We start from the raw sequence: 18,188 nt of genomic DNA, 5'->3' as shown, positions 1-18,188 counted from the left end.
ACGTTCTGCATCCACTCTAAAATTCTAATGGCAACTACAAGGCAAAGAGCTGGGCTATGTGCAAGGAAATATGTTCCTGATTGATTTTCATTGCATGTCCTTAAGGTGAACATCTCCTTCTCTGACTGTCACAAGGGAGACTGTTACTTCTCCCTGGGAGACCAAATGAAACCAGAAAGAGGGAAACTACTATTATGACTCCAGGGTAAGATCTCACCAGACTTCCTTCAGCAGTTAAAGTCACAGAATAAGTTATACTAGATAGTAACAAATTCTTGCTTTAAAAACTGCCCTAAATTTAAGCAAGCTAAATTTAATTTTTATCCTTTTAAGCTGAGTTGTGAGGAGGACTTTTTTTAAACCTTGTTTTAGATAGAACTTGTGCAGTTTCTGAAAAAGAATTATAAGATACAGTTGCTGGGAGTATCATACAGTTGTTGGGAATGGATCATACCATTACGGTTCTGCTCCTCTGAGGCAGGAGGAAACTCATAATCCATGCTATGACTAGACCTGTGCTTACAAAGGCACTGTCACATTTTGGCCAGGACCATCATGGGTTGGACCAGATGACCTTGGAGGTCTTTTCTAACCTTGGTGATTCCATGATTTGATGATTTTCGAAAAAAATAGTTATTTCCTGACCTTGATTAATAATTATTAATTCACTGAAAAGCAAATGTACTGGGGATAAGATCAAAGATGACTGAAGCAGGGTTAGTTTTCAGGGGTTAGGGCTGCTTTTAGCTTCTGTTACCAATATCCCCAAGCGACTAAAATTGCAGCTAGTAACTACAGTAGCGTGGGGCAACTTCCTCTCTTGCTGCCGCATCCCCTGCTCTATAAGTCAGAAAGCCCATCTACTCATTTCACGGCTTCTCTACATCCCCATCTTCTGCAGCGAGCTGCCTATGATTGTTTACCACAATTCTGTGTCCTTTAAATACAGCGTATGGTATATAGCAGACACAGCTTGAGAAAAATCTGTCCCTTTCTTTGATAGTCATTTATACTTCAGTAATTACAGTATATTATGCCTATCTAAATAACCCTCCTGTTTCTATCATGTATAATATTCTTCATTTGCCATTGTAAATTCTGTAGCATCATTGGCCATTATAACTTCTGCCAAGCTGCCTCCCTAAGGTAGCAGTGCTTCGAGAGTGATGCATTCCCCTATGCACAAAACAGGTCAAATTCTGAAGCTATTCACATTGTTCTGAAAGTGGACACATTCTACAAAGTCATTCAAAATACTGGGATGTCAGCTGAGTCAGTAAAAGGTTTGAACAAGTGCAACTGCAAATAGAAAGAATGGAGAGGAAGAAACCTCAAAAGGTGATTTTTTTCACCAACTGCTGGGAGTGATTGCTATGCTGTAAGTAATTTCAACACTTCTTAAATTGTATTAGTGCAGATGACATGCTTTTTAAAAGAAACTTCTAATGCAATTCCAAACATACTTTGAACAAAATTACATTTAAAACAGCCAAAAGAAATTTGGCAAGATTATATCTCCTCTCATCCTGCCTTGGCTGCTGGGATAACTAAAAAGAAAACTTACACATGACAGAAAAAAAAAGACTTTTGTGTAAACAGAAGTTGGAATCTGCCTCAGTTTTAGGAAAACTAAATGATATCTAAAATCCTATCTGAAGAGCACTCACTAATTCATTTCTCAGATATTTTGAAATATGGGAAATAAATGAAACCTTGTAATTGTAGAGACTGTTTCAGTAATGGCAACACCACGCAATATCAACAAGCTTTCAATTCTAAAAGAATAATTTCAGAAATGATATGGCCCTGCTCTGTAAACTAATATCTCTGAGCCTTGTTAACCCAGGCTTAGACCCATTGGTATAAGGGAAATGAGCAATAAAGATCGCAAATCAAGTCTACCACATTCCATTTGCTTCACTGAAGTGAGAGACTTCTACAGCCAGTTGGAGCAACTTAAACTGTGAATAAGAACATACAATTGTTTCTAATCAAACTAGAAAATTAAACACATAATAATGTATTATAACAACACTTTAAAGTTGTACAATTAAAATATAGGTAAATAAGAATGTTAGTGTTTTCTGGTTTCTTTGTACACACTTTTATTTTATATTCTCGCTTGTTTAAACATGCAGGCTAATAGGTTGTGGTACATACTGTAAACTTTTAATAATGTAAGACCTACGGGGAAAAAAGTAATTAGATTAATGTTCCTTTAAAAAACTTAATTTCATGTGGTGTATCTATGCAGTGAAGGTCCAATGTAAAATATTTATTGAGTCAGTTAGATTACTTAGATGAAAAAGCAAGCAAAATGGAGAGGATGAAGGCTGCAGATTTGTTTTGCAAGGTTTTTTCTTAGTTATCATCTCCTGAAACACACATTTCTACCATAAGCATCGTAGAGTTTGAGTCTATGAATTATTTTTATGTTGGTGTCTGCTTTAGCACATGTACTTTCTTTCTTGTACAAAATGAGGCTATCTCCCAGCAAACCATATATATTTATTCTTTCTTTCTTTCCAAAAGGATAACATCTCAGGATATATTTTAGAGCTATAATTGTTGTATAGACAATTCAAAACATTAAGTTTTGAGTGAAAAAAAATCTGAAGATTTCGAAGTCAGGAGTCACTGTCTGACTGCACACTGTAAGGAAGGGAACAAGAAGCTCAGAAAATAATTCCGGTATAACAGTACCTGGAGTTTTACTGTGGCAGTGCTGAGCTGTGGGAGTTTTGGGGTATGGGTAACAAAGATATTCTTCCCCCGAGAATGTATAGTTGAGTATCAGCCTCAAGGTCTTTTGCTAAATTTTAATCTGCATCATAATGCTAAATCATATACACCAATGACAGATAAGCAGAATAAAACCTCAGTCCTCCTAAGTTCATTACAAAATAAATACTCTTTCCAAAAGAGGAAGAAAGACTAAAGAGGAAAAGTGGTACAGCAGAAATATTCTGGCAAACAATGTCAGCTAACTTCTATATGTACTGATTTATGAAATATCGCTGCTGATGCATACAAATGCAGAGTCTTCCAAAGTTTAATGCTAGTATAAAGAATATTTTTGTACTATAATGTTCAAACAACATCAAACACTGGGGAAGACACTAAAACTCATAAAAATATAGAAATGTAAATGAGGAACAAGCACACTGAACTAAAATCTATGTCACTGAAAAGTGCAAAGATTATGTTCTGGGACTGCAAGGGCTGGGACCTTTTGGCTAACGTTACTATCCATGATTACTGAGATTTCAGTCAAAAACAACAGGTAATGAAGAAACCAGTACCTGACAGCTCATTATACAGTGTGTATAGTTATTATGTCTCATGTATTTATCTTCTGAATGTACCCTTAAAAACGCTGAGGCTTAAACTCAGCTCCTGAGAGGCCCCGGTGGTGCAGTGGTAGGAATGCCGCTTGCAATACCAGAGGCCCAGGTTTGAATCCCCCCTGTGGTGCAAGTGGTAGAAGTGCCGCTCTGCTACACAGAGGCTCGAATCCCGGGGGTTGGACTCGATGATCTCTAAGGTCCCTTCCAACCTGCACAAGACTATTATCTATTATCTATTATCAATGAAGCAACAGGCTAACAGGCCATCAGAAAGAAGGAAAGTCCTTTGATTATCATGTGATATGTTTTGCAATAAGATGTCTTTATCAACAGGAACATCAATAAGTGAATGGAGTATTTACATTCAGAGGCAACAGCTCTGTTCAAACATGATGCATATATCCAAGAAGCATGCATAGTTTATATTATTTATTAGGCAATAAAAGAACATTTCAGAAAAAAGTGAAGTAAAAGCCAGGAGTGTAATGAAAACAGAGTTTATTCTATAAAAACCTGAAAAAAGCAATTGAAATGTAGTATCAAGTAATAAGCAGAAAGTTTCTAAAACATAAACATTTCCGAAACACACAGATTTATATTTGATGCCCTGAAAATCTACTTGAATGCTTTCATGTGAAAACTTACTTCTCTGCTTGGAAAGCATATGTATTTTTTTGATGTTGCTCCTCATAGCTGCACTGCTAGGAGGCTCCAAATTCGAAGGCCAGGTTTTCTAAACTTTTAAGGTTTTACCTAGTTTTGGCTAACACAGAATTAAAAAGGACTGGATGAATAAAGGCAAAATAATTTCTTCAACATAAGCAGCACTGCATTGGGCATAGAACTCTGCACTCAGTACTTCATTTTCATTAATCTCTGTAATGGATCATAAATGCAGACAACACTTCCTTTCTAACCCTTGTCTTTAGCTTTTGTAGAAGCAATGCTAAGTCACATGGAAGACAGGGATGTGATATGGGAAAACAAGCATGGTTTCACCAAGAGTAAATCCTGTTTGACCAACCCAATGGCTTTCTACGTTGATTTCACTGATTAATGGACAAAGGAAGACCCACTGATACCGTCTACCTGGACTTCAGAAAGGCCTCTGACACGGTATCCCATAAAAACCTTCTCTCCAAATTGGAAATATATGGATTTGGTGGTTGTTCAATGGATGAAGAATTGGCTGCAGGATCGAGTCCAGGGAGTGGTTCAGTGTCTGAATAGAGATCAGTGAGGAATGGTGGTCCCCGGAGGTCAGTGCTGGGACCAATACTTTTCTATTCTCATAAGTGACATTGAAAGTGGGGATGAGTTCACTCTCAGCAAGTTTGCTGATGACACCAAGCTGTGGGGTGCGGCCAACACAACAGAGGGATGAGATGTCATTTTCAGAGGGACCTAGACAGGCTTGAGCAGTGGGCCCAGGTGAACCTCATGAGGTTCAACATATCCAAATGCAAGGTCTTGAAACTGGGTTGAGGCAACTCCCTCAACAACTACAAGCTGGAAGATGAAAGGACAGAGCACAGCCCTGCTGAAAAAGACCTGGGAGTACTGGTGGATGGCAAGCTGGACATGAGCCAGCAATGTGCCTTTACAGCCCAGAAAGCCAACCATATTGTGGGCTGCATCAAAAACAACATGGCCAGCAGGTCAAGGGAGGTGATCTTGCCCCTCCACTCTGTGCTGGTGAGACTTTACCTGGAGTACCGTGCCCAGATGTGAAGTCCTCAGTACAGGAGAGACACAGATCTGTTGGAGCGTGTCTAGAGTAGGGCCACAGAACTGATCCAAGGGATAGAACACATCACCTATGAGGTCACACTGACAGAGTTGGGGCCGTTCAGCCTGGAGAAGGCTCTGGGGAAACCTGAGAGAGGCACTTCAGTATTTAAAGGGAAGCTACAGAAAAGAAGGGGGCAGACTCTTTAACAGGGTCTGTTGTGACAGAACAAAGAGAAATGGTTTCAGGCTTAAAGAGGGTAGACTTAGGTTAGATATAAGGGAAAAGTCTTGTACAGTGAGGGTGGTGAGGCAATGGAACAGATTGCCCAGTGATGCGGTTGATGCCCCATCCTTGGAAACTTTCAAGGTAAGGCTGGATCAAGCCCTGGGCAACCTGATGTAGCTGTGGATGTTCTTTTTCACTGCAGGGGAGTCGGACTAGATGACCTTTAAAGGTCTTTTCCAACTCTAAGGATTCTATGACTCTATGATTCTATGATCTGGCAAGAGCTCTTAGAGCCAGCTGGAAGTCTCAATTTCACCAGTTTGTTTGCCTCTCCTCACTATTTTCTTCACATGTTTACAGAAACACAAAGAAAAAAAAAAAGACAACAAATTAGACATCATGTTCAATGGCAGGAACTGCACTATGGTCATTTTATTATTCTATTTTTTAATACATATTGTTACTGATTTGCCATTTGAAGATTTCAGGCCTTGTAGTTTAACCTTCATGTCCCCAGGAACTTTGAAGTTCTTTACATACAGGGATAGGACTTTTTTTTACTTCTGAGGTCTCCTGAATAGAGTTTTATCTCCTGGTTTTGGCCCAGCAGGCCTCACCACATCACTCAAAGTCTGTCAGCTAACATCCAGGCACCTGGTTGAAGCAAGGTCACTGTCCTTCCATTAGAACAAAGGGAGAGATGCAAACATGTGAAGGTGAAGCATCTGATCAATTTTTAAACATTTAACTGATAATTCGTCTACCTTTCTAAGTAACTGTGCAAGCTAAAGAGACTATTTGTGCTGCTTCAGTCTAACTCATACTTATAGTGTTAATTTGCTACTTCTCTCCCTAGACATGCTTCTAACCACATCTCCACAAGTTTTGTTTTTTTTTTAGTTCATGTGCATGCAACCTTGTTATATGAACACGCTCACAAGCAAGCTCAAAAAATCCACAATTTCTATCTCCCAAAATGTCTGGATCTTAGAAAATGCATATTGTACGTAGGGATTGAACTCCTCAGTGACAACTAATCCTTCCTTGTCTTAATAACTTCTTAGCAAATCCTTTTAGACAGCAGGATCCAGTACAAGAGGTCTGACAACGTAGGGCTAGAAGTTGTGTAAGGGCCCTTGAACAGAAAAAGGAAGGAAAATAATTTTGGAAGAATTCATAGAAAAATTGAAATCTTCCAAGCTCACAGTAGGTGCTTCAGTGGTCTTCTTGGATTTAGTTAAAAAAAGTTTCTGGAGGAAAACTGTCTTCGGTACAAGAAGCCACTTTCTCTCTTGCTGGAAATAAGAGATCTGCAACATGCAACTGCAAACTTCTTCAGAAACAGGGAAAATATGAGACTACTGGCACAGACTATTACGTCCAGAAAAAGATTATAAGCACATTCAGAATATAATCATTCTGAGTTTCAGAGGCTCAGACAAAATAGACTTGTAGTGAAAAGGCTTCTTTGCAAGTAAATGGCATCAACCAGGATGCTGTCCAAAAATTTTTCCAAGGTGAGACAAAACAAACATGGATGCCAGTTTTACTATTGCATTGTGAAAAGAGTGGAAAGATGTAAGTGCTGAGAATTGTTCTTACAGAACAGAAGTGTCTCACCTCTTATTCTGCAATTTTTGAATGTTAACATTGTAAATTCCAAAAGAAAAAAAGAGCTTGCCTTTCCCAGCTCTTGATTATGTGTGGTCACACAGTGTATAAAGTCAGGAAAAACAGGTTATACAAGCATGAGGATATCTTAAAGACAAAATAATAAAGGAACACACCGTCATACTGACAAGACTAATATCTGCGTGTAGATGGGAAAAGGCTATTATTTCCTATCAAATTAAAACAAGAATTTTCTTCAGTGTAGAGGCATATGTTTCCTACTCCTCTGCATATAAGGGCAGAGACCATGAAGTGATTTCTCATTCAGTTGCCAAGAAAAGCCAGAGGTCAAACAGGAGTCAAACTAGTTTCACTATCCTCTTTTAGAAAGGAGTGGAAACAGGGAGAAACAGCTTGCACCCCTTGCCGTCTTTCTTTTGTATGCTCAATATCAGTCCTGGAGTTGTTGGCTGGTGCACAAGAAACATGCCGCAGCCAGCAGGACCACATTGCCTTTTTGCAGTAAGAGAGAAAACATCTGGCAAACAATATCTGTAAGACGTCAGGGTAAGAAGATGGAACAACAAAGTATTTCTTATACCAAATCTGCTGCCTATCACCGGAAGAATATACATTGACTGCATCCCTCAACTTGGTGCATTCTTTACATGTTTAATCATGGAATATAAGCCACACAGGAAAGAACTTAATACATGAGTTAAAAAATAAAGCTATATAAAAGAGCAGAGATGTAGTAAGAAATTATCCAGCATAGTAGTCAGGGGTCCCTGAATCATACAGTAAGTTAACAACGTAAGTATGAAAAGCAAGCTTTTCTTAGGCTATATATTTATTAGAAGCAGTATTAATGTACAAATCCACCTTGGAAGAAAATAAGTGTCCTTGGGATGTTAGATTCTATCAGCCAAATTGAATGTCTGCATCAATGGCTCTCCCTAAAAGTCATAATTAGGTCATTAAAATATATTTAGAAAAATAGCCTGTAAAATAAAGTTAAAAAATACTCACCTTCATTTTATTTCATAGGTCACTGTTATACCATCTAATAAGATAATTAAAAACATGCAAGCAGCTGGTACTGAGGCTAAACAGATTAATGTAATAGTTGGTAGTCATATGTGCTGGCAAGGGGTTCACCTCTTTGGCGAGGAGAAGGTCAGCTGCCCTTGGGAAGGCAAGAGAAAGACAGTATTTCTACTTTCCAGTGGCACTGCATTGCAGATACTGAAACTAAAGATCCACACCTATTTTTCTTTTCCTTTTGGCAAAGTCCAGCCAATCTGCACATCCAGACACGGCTTCGTCCATAGCAGTGATATAATACAGCACACTGAAACTCAAGATTTTTCCTCAAGTTTATGTTTCAAAGTCAAGAGTTATGAAATGTCTATTTAATTTTTTATTTATTTTTTTTCTAATACTGAACTTCAAATTTTGATAACGTAGTTCTAGGAAAGAGTTTCCATACCATCTTATTAGTAAGACATCTTCTCAAGAGTACAAACTTTTCCATCAAAACCTGAAGACCAATTAGAAAATTCTCTGTGAGCTGTCAGGATGCATTCAAACTTGCAGAATATTTAGAAATATGTGTCACTCACACATGCTTTTCACTTACATTACTTAGAAACTTTATGACCTGGAGGGAAATGCTTACTATCTGAACATAAGCAGTATTAAATCTGTGCCGTGACCAACACAAGCAAGATCCACACCATCTAAGATGACAACACCACATTAAAAAGTCCCTCTTCCCCTAAACAAACTGAAAAAACTTAAAACAACTCTAGTAATGAAAATATCTCATAGAATTTGCATCTGCTGGCCTTTTGCAATTGTGACATCTATCAAGATCCACAGAAGGCTTTGTCTCTTTTACAGCAAAATCCACTAGCCAATTTCTTTTAAGTAGAGTAGACTGAAACACATTGGATAAACAAGACTATCATCAGTTTTATCAACTGAGTAATTTACTGAAACAATATTCGTTGACAGTTAAATCAAAATCTCTAATGAGTCCTTAAAGAAATAACATACATTTACCATCGTTAACTTTCAAGGTAGTTTAAGATTCACTTTAAATCTTTCATAAAGTATTAGCTGCTCATTTTTTACATAACATGCAGCTCAGAATTGTAACTATCAATACAATATTTAACTCAACCAGCAAATTCACAGCCGGTCTCATAGTATGATGGCAGTTACTTGCCACTGAGCAGGAAACATTCATTTCAGAACTTAAACACTGTAAAATTACTTAAAAATGGCGCTAGCCTGGTAACTTTTAAAAGCTAGATGTTTCTTTTACATTTATATGTGTGTACACATATACATACTGTCCTATCTTGCTCTATCATCTTGCCTCTAATTGCAACAATAATACTCTGGCAGTGATATATGGGGCTGCTTTTAAAATGTTAATTGACTTCAGTTTTGTAAGTTGCATTGTAATCTTCTCTGACAGAATATGATTATTTTCCTGTGGAATTCATCATCAACGTTGTGTTCATTTATTATATCCAGTTTGGACTAAGGAATATGGAAATACAACAGCCAGTTTTAACCTCCACTTATTTGTGGAGCATTAAAGTTGGTTTAGAACACTTGAATAAGTTTAGAGCACTGTAAGAACTGTTCTAATTGTGTTTTTAGTAACAAGGCATAAAATCCCAGAAGTATTGAAAAGATACATGAATAAGATCCATAAGCATATATGTGTAAGTCCTGAGACTTACAGGTAAGTTTTAAACATCAAATTCTCCAGCACTGGAATAATTGCCCATTAGCTATCTGACTGAATCAATGCAAAGGAGATGCTGCATACTGTACAGTCTGAGTGTCTTATGCCTGATCAACCCATGGGGTTCTGCACTGATAGTGTTTTGGGTTGCACAGCCTCCATCAGTAAACCACAGACTGTTCCAACTGGAGGATTTGCTATGGTTTAGGCTAACCAAAGGAAATAATGCCCTTCTCCATCCAACCACTTACTGCAAGCTGTATGTTTTAGTGGCTGGTACTGGTCAAACTTTCCTCAGGATAACACCATGAACTAACTTGCCACAAAACTCACCCCAGATGGGCTCATTCAGTCCCATGGACCAGCTCAATGACAGGTGAGTGCTAGGGGTAGGCTGGGAGGGTTTGGGTCCCAGCCCCACAGCTCATGGAACCAGAGTCTATCTGCATCTGGTTTCGTCCCCAAACTTAACTTTGGCACGCACAACACCTGCCCTCTGGAGTTAACAGCTTTCAGATATAAGTGTCCTGGAATTAACAGAAGAGAAGAACTCTCAACCTTTTTCTTTTGTTGATCTGGCTAAATTCTGTTTTGCTTCCTTTTGAGAGGCTGCTTCATGGCCTGTTGACGTTTAACATCATCAGGCATATAAGTGCCACACAGTCACTCGCTCATTCCACCCCACAGAGATGGGGGAAGGAACTGGAAAGATAAACAGAGAAAACACTTGGTTTGAAATAAAGACAGCTTAATAAGTAAAGCAAAAGCTGTGCCTGCAAGGAAAGAAAATATGGAATTCATTCACTTCTTCCCATCGGCAGGCAGATGTTCAGCCATTTCCAGGAAAGCAGGGTTTCATCTCATCTAATGGTTACTTGGGAAGATAAACACTGTAACTGCGAATGTCCTCGCCTTTTCCTCTTTTCTCCCAGTTTTATTGTTCAGTATGATGCCATATGGTGCGAAATATCCCTTTGGTCAGCTTGGGTCAGCTGTCCTGGTGTTGTACACTCCCAGATCCTCATACATGCCTAGATCCTTGCTGGCAGGGCAGCATGAGAAACAGAAAAGTCCCTGGCTCTGTGTAAGCACTGTTCAACAACAACTAAAACATCCCAGTGTAATCAACACTGTTTTCATCACAAATCCAGAACATAGCAGTGTTTGAGCCATAAAAAAAATTAACTCTCTCTTAGTCAAAACCAGCACACGGTCACTGATTCTGTATAGGCTTTTCATCTGAAAAGCATGGAAATTATTGTAAGTGGTATTTTTGAACCCACTTTTTAAATTAAACTGTATGCTACATAAGTTAGTGAACATAAATACAACACAAAACTGATTAAGGCACAACCCTGAAATGGATCTGCTAACACGGTATTCTTAAAATGAATGTCCTAACTGCACTCAAGGGGTATTTTATCATACAATGCAGGTTTCATCAGAACATCAAACAGAATCATGGACTTACTAACATGCAGAAAATTATAAGGACTTGGTTCCACTGGCCAAACGTATCCCTGCAGGCACATCCTTTTTTCTAACCTTGCTCTCAGCTCAGAAGCTTTCTCAGGGTGTCTGAACTGCAGCAAGCTCTTTGCTGTTCCATCTAGGTCATCACGAGAAGTCTTTCTTTTTAGCATCCTCAGGGAAAGGCTGCTTTTCCCCCACTTTTGTCAGAAATCTGTCACCAGTCTGCAACAAGTTCTCCACTTGTGTCCCCACTGGTCATCCCAATCTGAGGGCTCCTCATACTGAGCACAGCTTGCTAGCCAAGAAGCATGCTATACTCCTACCTAGACATAGCTAGAACAAGGCAAACAGGCAGGTTCCTCCTGCCTGCCCCATCCCTTTGAAGTACAGGCTACAGCAGACTACAAACAGAGAAAGAAATAGTTGCCATTCATCACAGATTACTTCACTGAATACAAAATAACTTGTTTTATTTTCCCATACTTAAGCATTGAAATCAGATGCAGTAATTCTAGTTAGCACAAATCTTACTATTAATTATCAGTCACAAGGACAAAGATTTAGCATTTGTAGCAGAGGCAGTATTTTGCTGGCTGAAAGACGAAACAACAGATCTGCCAATTACCTTGTTTTGCTTTCAACTACAAGACATCCTCTGGTATTTACCCAAGCAAGACTCAAGCTTACTGACAGTGCTGTACGAAGCTGCTCAGTACTATGCCTCTTTAACTGGTATTTACTACGAACGGAGTTGAAATATTGGTCTCAGAATTTAAGAAATCCTATGGTTTTGTTTTATATTTTAATTGCAGTAACTAAGAAATAGAGTTCCTTGTTGCCCACAAATGCAGTTATTTTTGAGATAATCAGAAAGGTGACCTGAAAATTTCGACATCTAGCTTCTGTTAACTTAGGTGAGAATTTCCACTTTACTGCATACCTTAGGGAAAAAAAGTACTTAGGCTTTAAGATGTTCAAATCTTTCCTCAGTTGAATGTTTTGAAAACTTGTCTTAAAAGAAAATAATCTAGAAAACAAGTTTTTCAGATCATTCTTAATTAAATCCTTAATCTTCAGTCTACTAACTGCTGCAATCTAGGTTGTAAAATAGTCTTGAAAAATACAGACCTGTTCTTTTGCTTTAAATAGGTTGTGCTGCTTACTATATTCAAACTTATTAAAACTAGAAAATTAATATAAAAAATTACAAACCTGTAAGAAACAAATGTTCCAGCAGAATCTGAGGTGTGCTGTGTGCATCCATTCTCATTTGATCCTCCTAATACAAAATAGAAGTGAGAAGCCTTTGTTATAACACGGATCATGATAATAAATAATACAATAAATGTTACAATTGATTTCACTGCATGTGTTAATTTTAGTTTATGACAAAACTTACTTAGTCAAGGCGCAGTTTTGCACCTTCAAATTCTTACAGCTGGCAATAGAAATAACTAGCCAGTATGTTCAATTTGCAGCCTGACTGTTCTGGCAATCTAAGTCTTAATATTACTGCAAGTTTCACTCGAGGCCTTTCTCAAGTTACTAAACACAATTTTACTAGAATAAAGCCAAAGAGCTATACCATATAAATAGATGACTATGATTTTACAAAGAATGTAAAAGTTCATCTATATTGTGAAAAATGTTGAGCTGACTGTGTAACAGCAGTACTTTTTTTTTTTTCATAGCAGATGTTCAAAGTTTCTCTGAAATTACCTAAGTAATATGTCTGTAAAACATCTGGTTTTATGTCTTGAGATATAAAAGCATACATAGAAGAGTGAAGCTGAGAGACAGCAAGCACTAGGAGTTCTTTCTCTCTGTGATAAGTGCTTCTACTGAAAGATTATTAAAAGTCAGAAGAAATCTTCTATTTTTCAAATGAAATTTATTCAAGCCCTGTTTTATACTATTTACTACTGCATAACTTGTCATGCAGCTTAATAATTCTTCTGTGTCCTTGTATATTTCCTTAATGCACTTATAGATAGCATCAGGCACCATTACAGACTCTGTTCTGCTTATCGATAACAAGTTCTTTCAGTCTTTTTCTTCAAAGCAAAATGCCTGGACACAGTAAGACACTGTATGTCTATCAGATCAAACCGCAAAACAATCAGCTGCAAGTCCGTGAAGAGAACAGCATTCAGTGTCATGCTTCTGTTTGTAGATGAGACAGATACTTGAGTGGCGATATTAATAAAAGCCATTATGAACCATCACAAGAACTGTGAATGAGTCTTGTTTCACCTCTCCTAAGTCTTTGGAGAGTGACAGAACTTGGTGGATAAAGTCAAATTAGATTCATAAGACAAGATGGAAAGAAAAGCACCAGGTCCCTTTTCTCAGGTGACAAGTAATGGAACACAATAAAATGGTCTCAGGTTGCACCACGGGAGATTTACATCAGATCTTAGGAAGAATTTCTTCAGAGAGAGGGTTGGAAGGTGCTGACCAGTGAATCCCCATCCCTGGAGGTATTTGAGAGATATGTGGGTGTGCAAATAATGTTCAGTGATGAGACTTGTTAGGTCAGGTTGATAGTTTGACCTGCTCAGCCTATGAAAATGACTGTCACACTTCTCTTTATGCTTATGGCCTGATTCTTCCTTGGCAAAGAATGTAGTGTGCAGAGATGGCACTTATTGTGGCAAATTTCCCATAAAAACAGTAAGTTGTGAAAATCAAAATTATTCACTTTTTTTTTTTTTTTTTTTTGATGAGTGACTTTGAAAATCTAAGTAAAAACCCTCATGCCATGAAAATATGTCCCTCCAAAATAACGTGTCCCTAGTGAAATCTCATATATTTCTGTATTTTGGTGGCAGGGTTGTGTGGAAGTGTTTGTTTGTTTAAGTGTGAAATAGAAAATGATTACTCGGATCCAGATTTATAATTAGTAATTCAAGAGTGACCATTCAGAAACTTAACACCTAGCATTTTAAAAAGTATGAAATGCCAGTTCCTCCCTTCACTCTTCACTCATTTTGAATGCGCAAATAGTTGGAAAAAAACCCACCTTCTTCACTACTGCTATAAAACACACTCTGCTATGTTGAGAAAAGAAGGAAATATTTTATGACATGAGGTCCAGAAGAGAAACAGAGAAGAGACTGGGATGTTCACCTATGGAACTGATAAGAACACACATGTTTATTTCTGGGAGTTTGGCTACATTTTCATGCTCCGTTCTCCAGACTGTAGATTTGGAAGGTTCAAAATTAAAAAGGGAAAAATCAGACCGAAAAGGAAACTCATTCACAATGCTATGTTTATATGCTGAAAAAGATCTTTTGTAACTGCTATAGGAATGGCAACAGGTCTTCTTCCTACTTGAAGTACTATCTAAAAGGAATGCAAGGCCTTTATCATCTTTCTGCTATACCATTTGTCCTGCCCAAAGGATCAACTGGACTCCATGAAGAAAAGCAGACTTTCAGTAAAAAATATTTTCTTTCATCAGGACACAACAAGGAAAATTTGGTGGGATCTGGGGTCTGATACAACCACTAAAACTTAGAGGACATGCCTGTAGTCAGCTGTTCTTCACAAAAAACTCTACATGTATCCATCTTTATTCTGAAACATTCTTTCAGAAAACAAAACAAAACAAAAACAAACAAAAAAAACCCCAACCAATAATTTCCCTCCTGTAAACAACCACTTCAATACCTCAGCATTCTTACTTGTACACTTGCTGTTAATAAATATCATTCATACAAGTTAGTGTTTTTTTCTGAGAGCCGCATTCTATCATTAGCATCAGCTACCAAAAAAGTCCCAGACTATGTACTCCCAGAGCTCTCACAAACACAAATTAGTAAATTCACCTTTTTTTTCCCCCCTTATTCCATTCCATTTAAGACAAATATTTATATTAATAATATCTTGAAAGACATTCAATGCCTTTTGTTAAAACTAGTAAAAATGATAATGCGAAGTGGAAAGTACTCATTAACTTAAAAAGATAACTTAAATTTCACCTACTGTTATCTAAAAAGCTTTCCAGCAAATCCTGGTAAACTTTCACAGTCAATAACTAATGAGAACAATTGGGCATGTATTTCACTAACTAATGACAACAAGCTGTGGGAGTCCATGCCCTAGATCACCTCTCCTCAGGGAAGTTCCAGTTAGCCTCATGTTTGAAAGGCATGGTGGACTCCCAGTGGAATACAGAGGTTACTTGCGTCTACAGTGATAATGATCCAACTTTCTAGTCAAATCAGGGAATATACTTAAGAGTTATGAATATAAGATTCATGATACTCATAACTGAATCTGTGATCTCCTTTAGAAATGTTAATTGATTCTGGATCATACTAATCTTAGATTCCAAGCCTCAAAAATGGGAAAGGCTCCACTGAAGAAAAAGAAAGGTGCTCTACCAACCCCATACCGAACATCCCAAGGATTCTGAACTTCAAATACAATAGCTGGAGAAAACAAACAAACAAACAAACAACAAACTCCAACAAATGAAAGAAAAGCTTTGTTAAGGTGCTGCACAGAGCTTGCACTTCTGGCAATAAGAAGCATTGCAGAGACCCTCATTTTGAGAGCAGGAAGAGGCACTGGGTACATAGCAGGAACAGCGAGCACCTTATGCTTACACTAATTCTCAGGAAAAGCATGTGAAGAACCATGTGGGGATCACAGGTTGCTCAACCATCTCCTTCGATAAGGAAACAGCTCTGAAAACAGCTGTCTTACATGAGATGCAAAAATCCAGTACAGGACTCCTCACAGAGAAGACCAGGGAGACAGATAACAACCAGTCAAAGGTCTAAGACCAGAAGCTTAACTGAAATTTACTCAACTGATATACTTTTAACATTTAAAATAGAATTGGAATCCAAATTCTTGTGCTTTCAAAGTACATTTTGATATGAAAAAAAATGTCTTCTCTCTATATGCATATATGTGTACACACATGCTTGACTAGTTGTGGGTACACAGAACGTTTCTATTTATATAGCAATAAACTATTTACTAATCTTATGTCAACTATGAAAGGGTTTTATGGCTGTCAGCTTAGGAATTGGTGATAAAAGTGATCCCACTTAGGAAATCAAACTGTGCATTCGCATGCTCACAAGCATCAAAACGGATATAGATCTCTTTGCTGACATGTTTGTGCTATGCTTAATATTTTCTTTGTATTCTAATCTAAGGTCTTCTTTAAAAATGGTATTTAACAATTGTGAAAATTCAAGTTTGAGTTGATATAAAACACCCAATCATTAATGTGGTGTTTTATGATTAAAGACAAGGAAAATTTTAACACAAATATGTGCTTGCAGTCTAAGGTTGTCAGTTCTTACAACATGACTTCCAAATTCCACACTATATTCATTTTCAGATATTTAAAGCTTAATAATTTAATGATTTATCCAATTTTAATTTATACTTTCAAAACCACTTTGAACAATCTGAGGTGCCACTGGAGATCATAACAGTGGTCCTGGTTAAGTCAAATAATAATTATAGCGCTTTCACTTTAAAGATGAGATTATTTTTAATTATTGAGTGAAGTACTTGAGGTACCATACTTATATAATTACGCTACTCATTAAATGGTTATTGAAAGCTGAAATGTAATTTTAATGACAGCTACCTATTTTTCTTTGCACACTTTATAGATGACAGATCAGTCAGGAATTCTACTTTGCTCAAAAAATCCTTGCAGCTGCACCGCTTCTTTTTCAGGTGCAAAACAATTAAGCTGGGCTTATTTTAAAACTTTTTTTTTTTTTTTTTTCTTCTCCCTAGATGATGTTTATATGATATATAGAAACTAGTAACAACAGAAGAATAATGTATGGGTATTTTTTACTTCTTCACAATAGCACCAAAACTCGAATCCTAATCTATACACACTTCAAGTAACATCCCTGAAAAACTAGTGACAATACAAATATGGAAGAATAATTTTAGTCAAAATGTGTTTCTCACATAATGCAAACAGAAAAAAAAATTACTTAACAGATTGCAGACCTTTATTGTGAGTATAAAGGGGTAATCAACATACAATAAGCATTTTACTATGCATTAAAACTATATATAATGCCACGAGACTCCTTTTCCTTTTTGTAACATCAAGGTTCACAACTCTTCAAACATAAAATTCCTCCGTACTATTTACTCCACAGATACATATTCATCAAAGTGATCTGCATAAAATTTATTCTAGTATGTACGAAGCTTTGACAATTGACAACACGGAGTTTTAGTCTCTGAAACGAGGACCTAAAGACATACGGTCTGTATTTTAATTCTTTATACGCAGTGTCTGAAATTCAACATAACTGCCCATTGTTCCAAAGGTCGCTATCTTCTTCTATTTAAGCCTTCCTTTTTCAGAACAAAAACCAAACAGAAGAGTAAATTTGTTTCATTAACAATATTAAAGCAAAGATTTCTGAGTTTGCTGCATGGGGAAAAGGCAATAAAGTTTTGAAGAGGGAAAAACTGCTTTGTTCCTTCAATCCCCTAGTTGAAATTAATTATAGCAAATGTTTATGAAAACATCTGTTCCATACAGTTATAAATTCTTAATTTTAGCACGGGCGATTCCAGGCTCCTCTATTATTTTGAAAGAGAGCAGTGTGACAATTGAAGGGTTTACAAAAGAACAGACAATTTGTATTTCGACTGCACCAGATCTGCAGTTTGGAAAGTCTTCAGGATCTCCGCAGCAAAAAATAATAATAATAATAATAATAAAAAAATTAAAAACACAAGAAGAGTAAGATGACTGAAGCTTTCTGATCCGTGTTTACTGGATAGACCAGAACGGCAGTAGAAGAAATAAAGAAAAAGGGAACTAATCCCCAAACATAAGGTAAATTAAGATTTAGCTACATAAACTAGATCTTTAAAAAGTGAAATGTAGCGGAGCTATTGATTTCTCTGTTCTGTCTTTTGATAGCTTTCCTGGCAATACGGGAGCAACGCACACGGCGCTGCTGCATGGCGTCAACAGAGGGTGCTGCAGAGTTTAGGATGATTCCGTCTCTGCTGAACTCTGGAGCTC

At 37.3% G+C, this 18,188-nt stretch overlaps 1 protein-coding gene across 13 annotated transcripts in view; it reads right to left on the bottom strand.

The window, feature by feature from the left end:
- Positions 1-18,188, bottom strand: part of TBC1D5 (TBC1 domain family member 5) — a 283,840-nt gene that overhangs the window by 132,207 nt on the left and 133,445 nt on the right. For all 13 annotated transcript variants that reach the window (XM_085538429.1, XM_085538430.1, XM_015853783.3 and 10 more), the window contains one exon: positions 12,362-12,428. In XM_085538429.1, coding sequence (XP_085394555.1) covers positions 12,362-12,428 — 67 coding nt within the window. The remainder of the gene's footprint in view (positions 1-12,361; positions 12,429-18,188) is intronic.

The sequence above is a fragment of the Coturnix japonica genome, chromosome 2 (genome assembly GCF_054131305.1).
Source record: "Coturnix japonica strain WE chromosome 2, WE-NBRP24, whole genome shotgun sequence".
In the NCBI taxonomy this organism is placed as follows: Eukaryota; Metazoa; Chordata; class Aves; order Galliformes; family Phasianidae; genus Coturnix; species Coturnix japonica.
This window is presented reverse-complemented; position numbering and strand designations above follow the sequence as displayed.